The sequence below is a fragment of the Crocuta crocuta genome, unplaced genomic scaffold, assembly GCF_008692635.1.
Source record: "Crocuta crocuta isolate KB4526 unplaced genomic scaffold, BGI_CrCroc_1.0 scaffold234, whole genome shotgun sequence".
NCBI lineage: Eukaryota > Metazoa > Chordata > Mammalia > Carnivora > Hyaenidae > Crocuta > Crocuta crocuta.
Genome location: NW_027529647.1, coordinates 2,235,859 through 2,251,509, shown reverse-complemented (window position 1 = coordinate 2,251,509; position 15,651 = coordinate 2,235,859). Strand labels below are relative to the sequence as shown.

Here is a 15,651-nt window from a genome sequence, read left to right as displayed (position 1 = left end):
CCCCTCCCCACCGCTCTGCTGGGGAAAGGGGGCACTCCCTGCAGCTCCAGAACTTGGGGTGTGGTGGGATTTCCCCCCGTAGAGATTCAAGGAGACCTGCAACAGAGAAGACGGCCATCAGCGCCAAAGCCCCAGGCGGCCCCGGAGGTCCCCGGGCGCAAGAGCTGGACAAGGACGCACCTGGAGGAGCGGTGCCGCACGGGGCGGGGGCTGGGCGTCTCCCTCCTGCGCTTGTGGCCAGGGGAGCGGCTGTCCCCACGCGGGCCTCTGCGGGAACCCCGTTCGCTGCTACTGCAACGACACAGGCCAGTCAGACGACACNCGGGCGCGCCACCCACGCGAGCCCCTACCTCTGCTGGTCCCGCGGCGAGGGCTGAGGCGAAGGGCGGCGGCGCTCCGCTGGCGAGTAGCTGAGGGAGCGAGAATCTCGGAGGGAATCTATTGGCTTCCGGGGACTACGGGACCTGGGGAGCAGAGGAAGCCCCGATAGCACCACGCTCTTCCCAACCCACCAGCCGGCACTCAGGACCACCCCCCAGGTCCTGACCACCACACCTCACACCACACAGGGCCAGCCTCAGACCCACCTTTGTCTGCTCGCTCACCCATCCGCCCGCACACCATCCACCGAGTGCCCCTCTGGGCAGGGCACGGGGTGCAGCGGGGGATGCAAAGAAAAAGACAGTCCCTGCCCTTGGAGGGGCTCAGTCTGGTGGTGGAGGAGGGCCAAGGGAGGCCCGCTTGGCCCCGTGTATGGGAAGCAGCCCCACAAGGACCAATATACGTGGGTCTGGGGACCCGGGGGGGAAGGGACGTGGGGCAGGGAAGGGGGGGAAGGGTAGTCTTCTCGAAGGTGCTGTTTGAGCGGAGTCTTGCAGAACGAGGAGTTCACCAGGCGGACAAGGGAATTCCAGGCAGAAGGAACAGCATGTCCAAAGGCATGGGGTTCTCCTTAGACTGCAAGGCGCTGGGTGTGGCTGGAGCACAGGGCATGTGTGGGGGCGGGCAGGAGAGGAGAACACAGGGCAGGCAAGGCCAGTTGGTGAAGAGCCTCACACGCCATTCCCGCAGAGGTGGGGCTTTATCCTGCAGGCCACAGGGCGTCCCGGAAGGATTTGTGGAGTGGAGGGAAGTAACCAGATGTGCGTTTTAGAAAGATCCCTCTGGCTACGTGTGGAAGAGAATGGCGTGGAGGCAGGGAGACAGGGAAGAGGCTGTGGACAGAGTCGGGAGAAGATGACGGTGGCCAGACCAGAGCCCTGGCGGGAGCAATGGGGAAATTTAAAAACTAGAATCCCTGGGACAGGGAGCAGGAAGCAGGCTGCATGTCAGGGGCGGGGAGAGGAAGGAACCTAGGACTCCACAATTCTGACTGGAGCACCCACACCTGGACCCTTCGCCAGAACAGGGCACAGCACAGGTGGTGGGGAGAGGAGAGCCCAACTCCTCCCACACAACCAGACACCACAGTCCACCAGAGACTCCCGGCAGGGATCTCACGCCCAGGGCCACACCCCGCCCCTTCCAGCTCCAGCAAGGCTGCACTCACCTCCGCTCTCCGGGGGGCGGCTTCTTAGGGCTTGCAGGTTTGGGCAAGGCCTGAGGACCAGGCTTAGCAGGGGAGGGGGATGAAGAAGTAGAAGAGGAGGAGGAGGAGGAGGAGGAGGAGGAAGAGGAGGAGGAAGAGGAAGAGGAGGAGGAGGAGGAAGAGGAGGAGGAAGAGGAGGAGGAGCTGGAACTGGAGCTACTGGAGCGCCTCTTGCGCTTGGCCGGGGTTGGCTCCGGAGGACGGCCCTCTCGAACAGCCTCCTTTGGGGCTGGGGTGGGGCTGGGTACCCTGTGGGAGAAGCAGAGCGTCAGGAGGAGACACAGCACCCCAGCCCCGACCCTACCTTCCTTGGCCTGGAGGAACGGCAGCGGGGGAGGGGTGCCGGAGAAAGGCCCTGGGAGCTCTCAGCCGAGGGCCAGTGAGCGCATTCTCTGGAGAGCAGTGGCCCAAGCTGCCCCCACCTCTGCTAACACAAGCAACAGGCCGGGCCCACAGCACAAGGGATCAAGGCTAAACCTCAAGAAATGTCCCTGATGGAGGACTAAGGCCCCTGGGCTCAGGTGTGGAAGCCGAGCTGGGCGGTCTCCTTCCCTGGAGAGCCGCAGCCTGGGGAGGCCCCTGCGAGTGCGGGTTGGCTGGGGGAGGGGCCGTCCTGCCTGGAGGCAGGGAGAGGGATGGGATGACCTCTGAAGATCCTTCCAGCCCAGGGAGTTCCTCTTGAGGTCTAACTGCCATCCCTCCTGCTGTAAAATTAAGTCCATTTCCTCTAGTTCTGTCCTCTGTAGAGACGGAAAACTTATCATTATCCTCTAGAGAATGAACCTTTGGAGACTTTTATCTGTCCCATTCCTCCCCCCGTTTGCCCCCACCCCAGCATTCTCTACTACCCCCAGCTGATGGGTCAAGGTCCCCATACCTCTTTCAAAGGGCCAAGAGCCTCTGGACAGAGCTGCTCCCTCCCCATCCCCACACCCCCCTCCTCCCCAAAACCTGCCCCATCCAACAGTTCTGCAAGTCAAGCCCCCTCACCTCTTCAGCGCTACCTCAGGTTGAGTAGGAAGGCTAGAGCCCTCTGAGTCGCTAGAACTGGAGCCGGAGGAAGAGGAGGACGACGACGACGACGATGAGGATGAAGAGGAGGAGCTGGATGAGGAGGAGGAGGAGGAACTCCGCCGCTCCTTTGCCGGCTGCAGGGCGGCCAATACAGAAGGCTGCTGGGCCCCCGCGGAGGCCTGTGTTTCCCCACCCTCAGGGTGGGACATCCCAGGGACAGGACCGGAGAGCATGCCATTGTGGTCACCAGCAGAGGACGTGGTCTTTGCCACCGTCCCAGAGGAGAGAGACTGAGACCCTGCTACAGGGGTGGTCTGGGCAAGCAAAGCTCGGGATTGGTCAGAAAAAGCAGATGGCACAGGGGACCTAGGTCGATCCTGAGCTGGAGGAAGCACACACTGTGAGGGAGCCTGGACCATTCTAGAGGCAGGAGAGGGAGCCCGCTCAGAGGTCATTCTAGACTGGCTCAGGGCAGACGGTGGGGTTCTGGAGCCTGGGCCTCCTGGCGGGGTTCTCGATCTGGCTCGGTCAAGAAGCGGTGGTGAGGTTCTACCACTAACACGTTCGTAGGCAGAGAGGGGAACCCGGGGGCTGGTCAGGTTTGCACCAGACAAGGCTGGCGCCATTCTAGCACTGGTGAGGCTGGCAGGTGCCATGGCTGGAGGGGTTCTGGAGCTGGCAATATTCACAGGAGCTGTGGCATGTGCAGATCTAGGACCCACCAGGTTTGCAGGGGCCGCAGCCTGGGCTGTTCTGGAGCTGGAGGGATAGTTGGCAGCGGCCGGGGGAGTGCCAGAGCCGGTGAGACTCAGAGCTGCCAAGGCAGCTGGGGTTCTGGCTCCTGCTAGGTTCACAGCTGGGGCTGTAGGGGTGCGAGGGTCAGCAAGGTTCACAGCAGAAGGTGCCACTGCCGTTCTGGGGCTGGCCAAGTTCATGGCTGCTGCCGCAGCTGGCGTTCTCGAGTCAGCCAGGTTCACTGCTGTTGGTATGGCAGGTGTCCTGGCGCCAGCCAGGTTCATGGCTGCTGCAGAGGCTGCAGGAATCCTGCTGGCAAGACTGGCAGCTGGGGCCGTTCTGAGACTCATGAGAGGCACTGGAGCTGGAACCTGGGACATTCTTGCAGCAAGGCCAGCAGCAGACATGGATGGAGGCGGCCGAGCAGTGCCAAGACTGATGGCTGTCAGGGCAAGTGCAATTCTAGACTGTGCATGATTTTCTGGCACAGATGTTCTCGGGTGATCAGGAATTCGGGGACCTGGACCATCCATCATGGAGCCACCAGCTTGCTGCAGGACAGACATAGGTGCTCTAGAGCTGCCGAGGGGTTCAAGCATTCCAGGTGATCTACAGCGGTCCAGAGGAGTTGGTGACATGCTAGGACGACTGAAGCAGCTCATTCTGGAGCTATTGAGCGCTACCGGAGGTGTCCGAGAACCAGAATGATTTCTTGTTGCCGGAGGAGTAGCAGAACGAGAACGATCAGAACTACTTCCAGATGCAGAACGCCTTCGGATGGCAGGAGGAGATCTTGTTAAGGACCGTTTGCCCCGAGTTGTTCGCGGAGTACGGGATCTAGAACGGCGACGGATGGCAAGGGGAGAGCGACTTCGAGAACGCTTGCGTGGCAACAATGGGGTCCGAGACCTCGAGCGACGCCGAATAGCTGGAGGTGTTCGGGACCGAGATCGGCGGCGTGTCACCGGAGAGGTTCGAGAGCGGGACCTCCTTCGAGTTACTGGAGATGTGCGAGATCGAGATCTCCTACGGGTGGCTGGGGATGTTCTGGATCTTGATCTTCTGCGAGTGATAGGGGAAGTTCTGCTCCGAGATCGCCTCCTGGTCACTGGTGGTGTCCTTGACCTGGACCTTCTTCGAGTCACTGGTGGAGTTCTAGAACGGGAGCGCCGGCGTGTTGGGGTTCTGGATCTTGAACGACGGCGGGTTACTGGTGGTGTTCTAGACCTGGATCGCCTTCGACTCACTGGCGATGCTCTGGATCGAGATCTTCGCCGAGTCACCGATGTCCTGGACCTTGATCGTCTCCGACTGACTGGTGAAGTTCGAGACCTGGACCTACGGCGGCTGACCAGAGGTGTTCTGGACCTGGATCGCCGGTGAGCGGCTGGAGAGGCCCGAGACCTTGAGCGTTTCCATGGAGCTGGTGATGTACGTGAGCGGGACCGCTTCCGACTGGCTGGGGGTGTCCGAGAACGGCCTCTTCGGCGTCGGGAAGAAGTTCGGGAACTCTCCTGCCGGGCAGGTGACCTTGAGTGGTAACCAGAGCCTCCCCTCCGCCGCCGAGTGACTCGAGACCTTGACCGGCTCCGCTGTCGTCTCCGAGAGGTTGACTGAGAAGATCCGGACCTATCTCGACGTCGAGTTGTTCTGGTTTTCTCCCTCCTTGAGCGGGAACGGGATCTCTGAAGCCCACGAGGCTTTGGTGAAGGAGAACGGCCTCTCCTCGAAGTTGTCTTAGCACGTGGGGATGAAGCGGAGCGTCGCCGGCGTGAGGATCTTGACTTTTCAGCTGGCTCTGGGGAAGACACCGAAGGACTTCTTCGGCGTCTCGGGGGGGTTCTAGAACGGGTCTCTGGTGATGATGATGCAGAGCGGCTTCTACGAGAGAGCCTGGCCTTCCTAGTCAGCTCAGGGGACGATCGAGAGCTGCGACGGCGAGGTGGAGTACGGGACTTGGTCTTGGGCTCTGGCGATGACCTAGAACTTCTTCTAGCAGTTCTGGATTTGGGTGGGTGTTCTGGAGAGGACTCTGAACTGCTGCTTCCTTCAGGAGAAGGGCCTCTGCCTTTGCTTGATGAACCTGATCTGCTTCGTCTGGGGACAGCTCTAAGGGCAGGAGCCTTGGGTTCTGGAGAAGAATCAGAACCACTCTGTGCCCTGGGGGCAGCTCTCGGCTTATCTTTAATTTCAGGGGATGAGCCAGACCTACTACGGCGAGGAGAAGGTCGGGCTTTGCTATCGACCTCTGGAGACGACCCAGACCGACTCCTTTCTCTAAGTGGTACTCGTGTCTTAGCTTTAGAATCTGGAGAAGAGTCTGATTCACTTCTTTCTTGAGGGGATGCACTGGGTTTCCCATCAAGTTCTTGAGAAGACCCAGATCGACTTCGCTGTCCAAGAGGAGTCCTAGCCATGGTCTTCTGTTCAACTGAGGACTCGGACCCACTTCTTTCTCTCGGGGGGGTAAGACACTTGTTGTTGAGCTCTGGAGATGATGGAGAACAACTCCTTGGCCTAGGAGTCTGGGGCAAAGCTTTTGGTTCTGGAGAAGAATCACATTCACTTCTCCCCCTAGACGGTGTTCTAGGTATGTCTTTCATTCCGGGAGAGGACCCAGATAGGCTGTGCCTTGAGGGAGTCCCAGACCCATCTCTCAGTCCTGGGGAAGACCCAGACCTGCTTCTCCTTGAGGGAGTTCTGGGTAAACCGTCTTTCAGTTCAGGAGATGCAGAGCTACTTCTTTCTCTTGATGGTGTTCTGGGTACTGCATCAAGCACCGGTGACGAAACACTCTGATTTGAAGACATTCCCGCTTTTTCCACTGCGTCTGGGGATAACTCAGAGCTGCTGCGTCTAGAGGACCTTGTCGATTGTTCTTTCAGGTCTACAAACGGATCTGTTTCCAGCGGATTAGGAAAAGATCCATTCAAATCTTCTTTAACCTCAGGAGAAAATCCAGCATTCATTTCTGCAATAGGGCCTGAGTTTCTGAATTCTAAAGGTGACCCGAAGCTATTCTCCCTTGGGGAAGAATTAGACAGTTCTTTATGTTCCGGAGAAAAATGTGGCCCACTCCAACCTGAGGCCACTGCAGGGGCTTCTGCTTCCAAAGAAGCCTGTGACTGGCTTTGGTCAAGAGTCAAAGACACAGCAGGTCTTTCTTCTATTTCAGGCGAGGACTCAAAATTACCTCCAGCCATTTCTTTAAGTTCTGGAGACAAATGGGAGAGGACCTGGTTTGAGGACTCTTCGGATTTCTCAACCACCTCCATTAACTCCTCATCTTGGCTTGGCTTAGCTAATGCACTTTGGTCTTTTATATCTGGGGATGACCCAACACCTCTTTCCCTTGATGGGGTTTTAGGTGTCTCTCTGAGTACTGGTGAAAACTCAGGTTTATCTTGGACTGGAAAAGGACTCGATTTGTCTCTTGGTCCAGGAGATGACACAGGAGCATCCTCCTGAAGGAGTAAGCCTGTTTTCTCTTTTGATTCAGAATGTTCCAATCTACTCTGCCCCAAAAGAGATTTAGAGTCCATGGCAGGATACGGGAAAGAGTCAGACTGACACCTGCTCTGCTCGGGAGACATTCCAGATTTTAGCCTAGGACTTGACAATTCACTTCTATCTAGTCTTATTGGAGATTTGGGTGCCAGCTCAGTGATTGGAGAGGAAGACCTGGACCGGCCACCCTTAAAAGGCGTTTGAGATTTGCTCTGCAGAGATGGAGACTCAGAGGGACTCTGTTTCACATCTGGACTTGAAGTATCAGATCTAGGGTCTGGTGAAGTTTGAGATTGTCCTTTCTGTTGCAGAGAGGAGGTGGCAAAATACAGCTCTCCTGGTAGTGTGGTAGACTTTATTCCTGGACAGAGAGAGAAGGATCCAGAACTCTGTGCCGGTGAGTCTTTAGACTTCTCTTGGGAACATGGGGACTTTGACCCACAAAGATTGTGCCCTGATGGAATTTGGGGCTTTACTTTAGGGCATGGCGAAGTAGACCCTGAGTGACTTTGCCTTGGTGGTGTTCCAGGTTTCACTTTGGTATCTGGTGAAGAGGACCTAGAACGGCTGTGTCTTTGCAACAATCTAGAGTCCATCTTGGAGCAAGGAGACTCTGATCTGCTTTGCCTTGGAGGTGTTTTAGAAGTTACCCTACTAGGGCTTGGAGACGAGGAGCCAGAATGACTTTGGGCTGGTGACGTTACTGCCTTCACTTTGGGTTGTGGAGAGGATGATCCGGATCGGCTGCGTCTTGGAGGGGTGCTAGATTTCATTCTAGGAGGAGAGGAACCAGAGCAGCTATGTCTTGAAGGGGTCATAGACTTCCCCTCAGGGTCAGGTGATGATTCTGAACGGCTCTGTATTTGTGGTGTCGCAGATTGTTCATTTGCCTGGGGACTTGTTAAAGACCCTTGCCTTGGTGGTGTTCCAGACTTCACTTTAGGTTGAGGAGATGAACTGGAACAACTCTGTCTCGAAGGTGTTTTAGATTTCTGATTAGAAGGAGGAGAAGAACCAGAACGACTTCGCCTTGGTGGCGTTCTAGATTTAGCTTTCGGCTGGGATGAACCAGAGCGACTGCGCCTTGGTGGTGTCCGAGACTTTTGTTTAGGACACGGAGAGGATCCTGAAAGGCTCCGCCTCAAAGACAAACGAGATTTTGCTTTGGACCGCGGTGAAGAGAGAGACCTGCTTCGTCTTGAGGAAACTCGAGATTTTTTCATTTCTGGGCTTGAGTTGGACCTGCTCCTCCTCTGTGATGTTCTGGATTTGTTCTTCCGTTCTGATGATGAACCAGACCTGCCTCTTCTTTGCGGGGTTCTAGAGTGAGATCTTCCTCGTCTGCCTAGACTTCTACTACGAGATCTTCGCCTTGCTGGTGTCCTAGAGCGAGAGCGTCCTCGTCTTACTGGTGTCCTAGAGCGAGAGCGTCGTCTTGCAGGTGTCCTAGACCGAGATCTCCCTCTCCTGGCTGGTGTTCTAGAGCGTGACCGACGTCTGGCTGGAGTTCTAGAGCGTGACCTGCCACTTCTCCTGGCTGGTGATCTGCTACGAGACCTCCGTCGTACTGGTGATCGGGTCCTAGATCTGCGCCTAGCAGGTGTTCTAGAGCGAGACCTGCCTCTCCGGGCAGGTGTTCTAGAGCGAGACCTACGCCTGGCAGGTGTTCTAGAGCGAGACCTGCGCCTGGCAGGTGTTCTAGAGCGAGATCTGGCCCGGCGGGCTGGCGTTCTAGAACGAGATCTGCCCCTAGTAGCTGGAGATCTAGAGTGTGACCTGCCTCGCCTTGCTGATCTAGACCTGCCTCTTCTCTGGGTATTTCTGCTTCTAGACCAGCCTGGTCGCTGAGGAGACCTAGAGCGACCACGTCGCTGGGGGCTTCTGGATCGTCCCCATCTCTGTGCAGACCGGGACCTACGCCACTGAGGGGACCGGGACCGAGAATGACCTCTTTTGGTAGGGGTTCGAGACCGAGATCGCCCCCTCTTAGTAGTGGTAGGGCTACGGGACCTCCCCACTCTTCGGGAAGGGGTATGAGAATGTGATTTATCCCGCTTTGCTCGGCCATGTGAATGACTCTTGGATGCGGGAGAAGAAGAAATCTCTCGGCGGGACCCAGGAGCTGGTGCAGGTTTAGGACTTTCAGGGGAAGAGCTGGCATGTCGAGAAACTTTGGTAGGTTGGGGGGATGGTGGGCAGCTCTCTGAAGACGACTGGGGAGGTTTCTCAGGAGACTTAGGTGGTGAACGGCCCCGGGTGGGGGAAGCCTCAGATGGGGGGTTCACTGGCTCCTGACTTAAGGTGGTTGTTGCAAGGGGTTGCGGGGAGCCGCCAGGTTGCTCAGCAAGGAGCGGAGTGGGAGCAGGTGGTTCTGGGCCTGTGCTGCTCCTTTCCGGAGAGGGGCTAGGTCGAACTGCAGATTTCTAAGAATGGAAAAGAAAGTATGGATAGGAACGTAAGCACCAAAACTTATCACCCATAAGAGTCTAACATCCTTTCCAATGAAATTCTTCCTCTACACGCCTGATTACACCAACTAGTCCTTTTCCTCACCACAGGTACTCATTAACAAAACATCATTATCAAAAGACAGCAGAGAGGGGCACCTGGGTGGCTCAGTGGGTTAGGCATCCGACTTTGGCTCAGGTCATGATCTCACGGTTCACGGGTTCGAGTCCCGCGTCCGGCTCTGTGCTGACAGCCAGCTCAGAGCCTGGAGCCTGTTTCAGACTCTGTGTCTCCCTCTCTCTCTGACCCTCCCCTGCTCACCCTCTCTCTCTCAAAAATAAATAAAACATTTAAAAATTAAAAAAAAAAAGACAATGGAGACAATACGAAGATACAGATACACTTCTATCACTTTAAAAGTCTCATAACCTAGAAAAAAACACAATGTGAACAACACGCTACATTTTAGAATAACCTTAACAAAATGCCACAACAGAAAATAAAGTGTATTTTTATTAAATGGAAAAACGAAGCAGTTTCCCAAAGCATGAGGCATCTGACTTCACCCTTCAAAAATAGCAAAATAAAAGAGCAAAGACAAAGATTTGAAAACGTGATTTATGTAAATAGGATTACAGGAAAGTACGCAAAAAGCAAAGGAAACCAAGTTCGAAAACCTTTCAATATAAAAGAAATACATGAAGTTAAAAAAGAAATTAAGCCTCTGAGGTGACCCAACTTGTTCTTCAGAAAAACAACTCCGGAGAACACAGAAAAAAAACAAATAAGCTAAACATTTAACGAAAAACAATTATACTATAGTAGCTGAAGCAACAAAGCACCATGACCTAAGCTTCTATCAGAATAACAGGTACCGAGAAGACCATTCTGGAGTAGTGTTTTCAAACTGCAGGCAGCAACCCACTGGGTTGACAATTTTTAGTTAGCTACAGCCAGCATTTAACAAAAATTAAACTGTATAGACACGTCTCTAATAATGCTAAATTATGACTTAAGAAACCCTTTACTCAAATTGTACATAAATATATAAACAGGACAGTGATGCAAAACCTATAAACAACCAGGAAGTTTGTAGGCCATTAATTCTATAGAATTTGGACACACACAAGAGACCTTGATAAATAAAAAATGCCTTAAAAAAAAAAAACCTGAATTCACTTCTCTAAACAAGTTTACTTTCCTCCTTCACTTCAAACACCCATCTTAACTCTGCAACGCAAAAAATATCCATTAACTCAAGCTGCAACCTACCTCCTTGTCTTTGTCTTCATGAGGACTGCTAGGCGGCTTTGTAGAGGGCTCTGGGCTGCTAGGCTGCCCTGTGTTGGTGGTACCTGGCTCCTTAGAAGGTGCATCTCCCTCCCCTCGACGCCCTGAAACAGGGGAAGGACTTCGCCCAGTCAAGGTAGTTGTATGGGTCTTTGCTGCCGCACTTCGGGATCTGAGGAAGGTAATTGAGGGCAGGGGAGAGGAAAGAAATCAGCTCAGGGGAGAACAGAGAACCCCCTCCCCAGCTCCCATCCACCTTTCCTGACTACACAAACCCTCTTCCAAGAAGCCTTCTCTTACACACCTGACTCAAATCATTCATGGAAATTCAAGTCCACTTCACTTTGGTCCTTTTCTTCCAACAGTCCCCCAAAATGTTCTCCCTCTACCCGTTTACTCACCTCCCCCAACCCTTCCAACCCTCCCCCCTGCCCATTCCCTACCCACTTCATTCACAACTCACCTCTGAGCCCACCTCCTTCAGGAAGCCTTCCCCGATAAAGGAAGCCAGGGTAAGGATTCCTTCCTCCCCCAGACACCACGAACAAACCACCACCCCCCCTATTCTGGCAGTCCATATACATCAGAACAAAACAAAAAAATAACAAAATAAACAAAAACAAAAACAAAAACAAAAAAAAGAGAAGGGGAAATGTATATGTCTGTCCATCCTGTTGCTTTAGCCTGTCAGCTCCTAGAGGGCAGGGACCGTGTCTTCCGAATGGTCTGTGCAGCGCCTAGCACACCGTGGGCGCTCAATAAATATTAAATTGATTAACCCACAAGTCCCTCTCCCTCCCTTCCTCCTGGACCACCCCTTACCGACTGCGGGAAGTATCAGAAGAGGAAGCAGAGTCAGCAGATGTTGAACGGTGGGCCCGGCGGCTCTTGGGGGCTGGTGTTGTACTACGAGACCTGAAGGAAGGCCACCACCATAGCTCAGGGTGCTGTCACACACTTATACTGGGCTCTCCTCATCCCTCCACCTCAACCTTCCACAGTCAAGGACACAACGGATTCTCCCCTAACCCCACCAGGTAGCCTTCACCGAACCTACTTGCTAATAAGCAAATTACCCTCCAATTCACACAAACTCACTCACCGCTTCCGCTTCTTGTCCTTAGATTTACGTTTGCTCTTTGGAGTGGGAGACCTGACAAACACAGGGAGATTATTAAAAACAACCGTCTTTAAGAAAAAAAATCCAAAGTGAAATAAGAAGATCAGGGAATTAAACAATTATTGACAGCAAAAGACGGAGGAACGGAGCTTCACTCTAAGAAACCCCCGAGAGAACAGGTAAGGCCAGACTGGCTCACCGTTCCATACCACTATGTCCCCAATGCCACAAGAAGCTCTTACCTATGCTTCCGTTTTTTGGATTCAGATTCTGACCTGTTGGAGGGGAGGGAGGAAAAAAACACATAAACCAGTACCTATGCCTGGACTCCTCAAAACTCTCCAATCACTCCACGTACTCCCACCTCATACCTGTGCTTCTTCTTCTTAGAACTCTTCTTCCTTTCTCGTCGAGGAGAGCTGCTCTCTGACCTGCTAAAGATGCGTTAAAAAACAAAGTCATTCTGCTGGGCTCCTTCCCTGACCTTCCCACTTATAATCCACCCCGAAAAAAGGTTTCTAAATCAACAAACACGAACAGTATCAATGTCTCAGACCTAACCCCAGGGCTTAATTACTCTCCAAGAAGCAGAAGTACCTCCTCCATAAAGGAACAAACCTCAAAACAAAAAAGAAAATCCCAGTAACTCAAAATGTCAACGGTTAGTTCTTAGTTGGCAAAGCTGAAGAATCAACCCTTCCCCGATGAAAAAACAGAAGACAGGGGCACCTGGATGGCTCAGTCAGTTAAGCATCCAACTTCAGCTCAGGTCATGATCTCACAGTTCGTGGGTTCGAGCCCCGCGTCAGGCTCTGTGCTGACAGATACCTCAGAGCCTGTTTCGGATTCTGTGTCTCCCTCTCTCTGACCCTCCCCTGTTCTCCCTCCCCTGTTCTCTCTTGCTCTCTCAAACATTTAAAAAAAAAAAAAACCACACACACACACACACACACGACGTTCCTTCCCCAACTGAAACCTAAATGGTAACTCCCTCTTCCCTGACATCTGGCAACTCTCTCCTGCTTCCTAAAAGCAAGAATTCTCTATTTCTACAGAGGGGAGAAAAAAACAACAGAATTGGTCTTCTGCCTATTAAAGGAACTTTCAATTGGGGCACCTGGGTGGCTCAGTTGGTTGATCCGACTTCGGCTCAGGTCATGATCTCATGGTTCATGGGTTCAAGGCCCGCGTTGGGCTGTGCTGACAGCTAGCTCAGAGCTTGGAGCCTGTTTCAGATTCTGTGTCTCCCTCTCTCTCTGACCCTCCCCTGTTCACCCTGTCTCTCTCTCTCTCAAAAATAAAAATACAATTTTTTTAATTAAAAAATAATAATAATAAAGTAACTTTCAATTAATTTACCGTCCTCTATCTTTCTTCTTTTTCTTCTTCTTTTGCTTTGGGGTTGGTGATCGAGAACTGCTGGACTCCCGCACAAGGCTAGAGAAAGATGAAAAGCAACAGGATGAGTGCTAAGATCAACTGTCTTAGACATTTCAACTTCAAAACAAAATCTGAACACTTTGGGAATAGTCCCCCTCATCCCTAAATAGTGCAGAGTGCTTAGAAGCAGGAAAAGAAACTGACATGGTTTCTTGACCTTCAGTACCTGTAAGGTTTGGGAGGCTCTGGAGCTGGTTGTTTAGCTTCTCGAGCTCGTCGCTGAGGATCAAAAGAGCTGCCATCTACATAGGAATCACTGATACCAAAGGCAGCACGGAGTCGCTCATTCTTTTTTTCATTCAGTTCTGCCAACTGGTGAGTCTCAGTTACCCTGGGGGAAAAGAGGCAAAGGTGAAAAGGAAATAGAAAAGAACAAGAGTCACTCACACAACCCTAGGCAGCCAAATGGGACTGGGAAAAAGAAGAGCAGGGAGGAAGTTGAAGAGAGAACAGCAGAAGCAGTGGAGTCCAGAGGAAATAAGCGACAGGGAAAACACTCACGCTGGCCTCTGCCCTGGGGTCTCTTCCTTTCCCCCAGGGTTCACATCCTTCTCCAGCAACATGAGTCGAAAGGTAGCCACTTTTTCCTGAATCTGCTGTTCCTCGTACCTAAAGAACAAATCCCTGCAGGGTTAGAGCTTGACTAGGCACTCTCCCCAGTCCCAGGTTTAAAGTTTCCTTATTCCCAGGAGGATCCCTTCCCTTTCCATGCACACATAAAACTTTTCACTCACTGTCACCCAAAGGGCCCTTCTCTTAAATCTTTCTAATCTTTCACTGTTATCTTTCTTCCCTCCACTTTCTATAGCCTCTAGAACAGTGGATTTTAAACAGGCTAAACTCCAGGGGCCAAAGAGGAAAGTTAAGCAGGCAGAGTTCCAAGTGCTACTCCCCACCTTCAACAACAGGTATTTCCTGAGATTCCAAAATAAAGTGCATTGTATAAAAACGGTGCCACTGCTGAAGTTTGAAAACCACTGCTCTAAAAGGTTTTCTAACTGCCCTCCTTTTCCAAAATTTCACTTCCCTACCCAACCCATGGTCCCTCTGATCCAGATATTATTCCAATTCCTGTTTTCTTGCCTTCACTACTTTCCAAGGCCTCAATCCTTAATTCCATTTGCCTTCCTCTTCTCTACCAATGACAACACCCATCACGTTATACTTCAGCTCTTTTGCCTGCTACCTGCTTTCCCACCTCTCCCCTTAAAGCACTTTTTTGTTTCTCCATAGCTCCCCGCTTTCCCAGTGCGTCTTCATCTTAATAATTCAAATTCCCTGAGGCTTTCTCTTGCTGCAGACAGTTTCCTGACCTCCCACCTTGAGCTGTCCCTTACCTCCTCTCGATTTGCTACAATTCCTTTACCTGCTCCCCTCCGACATCTCCTCTCCAGGCCTCTTCAACAAGCCCTAAGCTCCCTACATCCCACCTGATTCCCCCAGCTCTGCACTCATTCAGTGCTTGGCTCTCCCCCAGCCCTCCCCTCACCCCTGCTCTTCCATCATCTCCTCCAGCTCGAGGCATCGCAGCTCCACGCGCCGCTTGCGCTCGTGGTCCAGGATGTCAGGATTAGGCCGCTTCACCAGGGCAGCCTCCAGGCGCCGCAGTTCCTCCTCTCCCTTGTAGTCAGGCCGCTCACCCCGGCGGCCTCGCACCAGGGACAGGTTGCGCTGGACGTAGCCGTTGGTGCCGCTGCCCCGGGGCGTCGGCAGCCCGATCCCGTTGTACATGGCCCCGTGCCCGGGGGGGCACCACCGCTCCTGGGGGGGAGCGGGGAAACACGGGTCAGGCCCCTGACCCCAAACTAACCACTTACCACCACCCAAATCCCTGTTCTTCACCCCTATTTCAACATGAATTTCCACACTAAATTCCTTTACCTGCATAATCGTCCTGGTCTTCTAACAAAAACCCTTCCTTACCCTTCCCATACTTTCTTTCCGCTCAGTCACAGCCCAGCTCTTACAGCCTTTTACCCCAAAGGGCAAGAGCCATGTCCATTTCTGTTTGCACCTAGATGTTTTTTCCATGCTCAGAAGAAACGAAACATCCTTCTCTCAATTTTCTCCTGTCTCTTTATTCCCCTCTGGCCCCAATAAGCACAAGTGATGTCTCCACCTACTAACCTGATTTCTAACATCTGGCAACTGAGACCTCCAAAGAGAACACAAACACCACCACAGATCTGTGGCACCTACAGGCCCACAGTCCCAAGTCCAAAGATTCTTTTAAGAACTGACCTAAGAATTTCACACTACCTTCTAACAAAAATAAATAACAGACTAAATAACCCCTTTGTATTTGAACAGGGGCCTGACTGGTTCCTGACATGAACTCAGTGTCCCATGCAGCCTCACACTCGAGTAAAAGCCAGCATGCATATCAGAAACACAAGAACCTTGGATACATAATCCTCTTGTACTTTACCTCCCAGAGGTGAGGCCATTTCCTTGATTCCCAATATCTATAAGCTATCAACTACCCTGCCTGATATCTTACACCTTTAAT

At 52.7% G+C, this 15,651-nt stretch overlaps 1 protein-coding gene across 10 annotated transcripts; it reads right to left on the bottom strand.

The window, feature by feature from the left end:
* Positions 1 to 6: 6 nt before the first annotated feature.
* SRRM2 (serine/arginine repetitive matrix 2) lies at positions 7 to 14,903 on the bottom strand. Of its 10 annotated transcripts, none has more exons than XM_077762555.1 (14): positions 14,632 to 14,903; positions 13,644 to 13,751; positions 13,309 to 13,473; positions 13,062 to 13,139; positions 12,074 to 12,136; positions 11,945 to 11,977; positions 11,685 to 11,735; positions 11,405 to 11,497; positions 10,565 to 10,754; positions 2,579 to 9,267; positions 1,550 to 1,837; positions 351 to 464; positions 181 to 291; positions 7 to 96 (listed from the first exon to the last, which is right to left on the bottom strand). In XM_077762555.1, exons 1-14 carry the CDS (start codon positions 14,871 to 14,873, stop codon positions 87 to 89), a joined length of 8,235 nt encoding a protein of 2,744 aa, XP_077618681.1. In that variant the 5' UTR covers positions 14,874 to 14,903; the 3' UTR covers positions 7 to 86. The 10 variants fall into 10 exon arrangements, 9 of the variants coding, with proteins under 9 accessions (XP_077618681.1, XP_077618682.1, XP_077618691.1 ...); XM_077762556.1 differs by having other exon boundaries at positions 181 to 288; XR_013334744.1 differs by lacking the exons at positions 7 to 96; positions 181 to 291 and adding an exon at positions 588 to 1,259 and having other exon boundaries at positions 376 to 464.
* Positions 14,904 to 15,651: the final 748 nt, after the last annotated feature.

What these genes read in the sequence shown, in the direction of transcription:
- SRRM2 (XM_077762555.1), bottom strand. Translation starts at nt 14,873, where the DNA reads ATGTACAACGGGATCGGGCTGCCGACGCCCCGGGGCAGCGGCACCAAC. An exon ending in ATGAAGACAAAGACAAGGAG is followed by an intron (nt 9,268 to 10,564) that starts GTAGGTTGCAGC and finishes TTCCATTCTTAG; the next exon opens with AAATCTGCAGTTCGACCTAG. An exon ending in CCGCCCCCCGGAGAGCGGAG is followed by an intron (nt 465 to 1,549) that starts GTGAGTGCAGCC and finishes TCTGCTCCCCAG; the next exon opens with GTCCCGTAGTCCCCGGAAGC.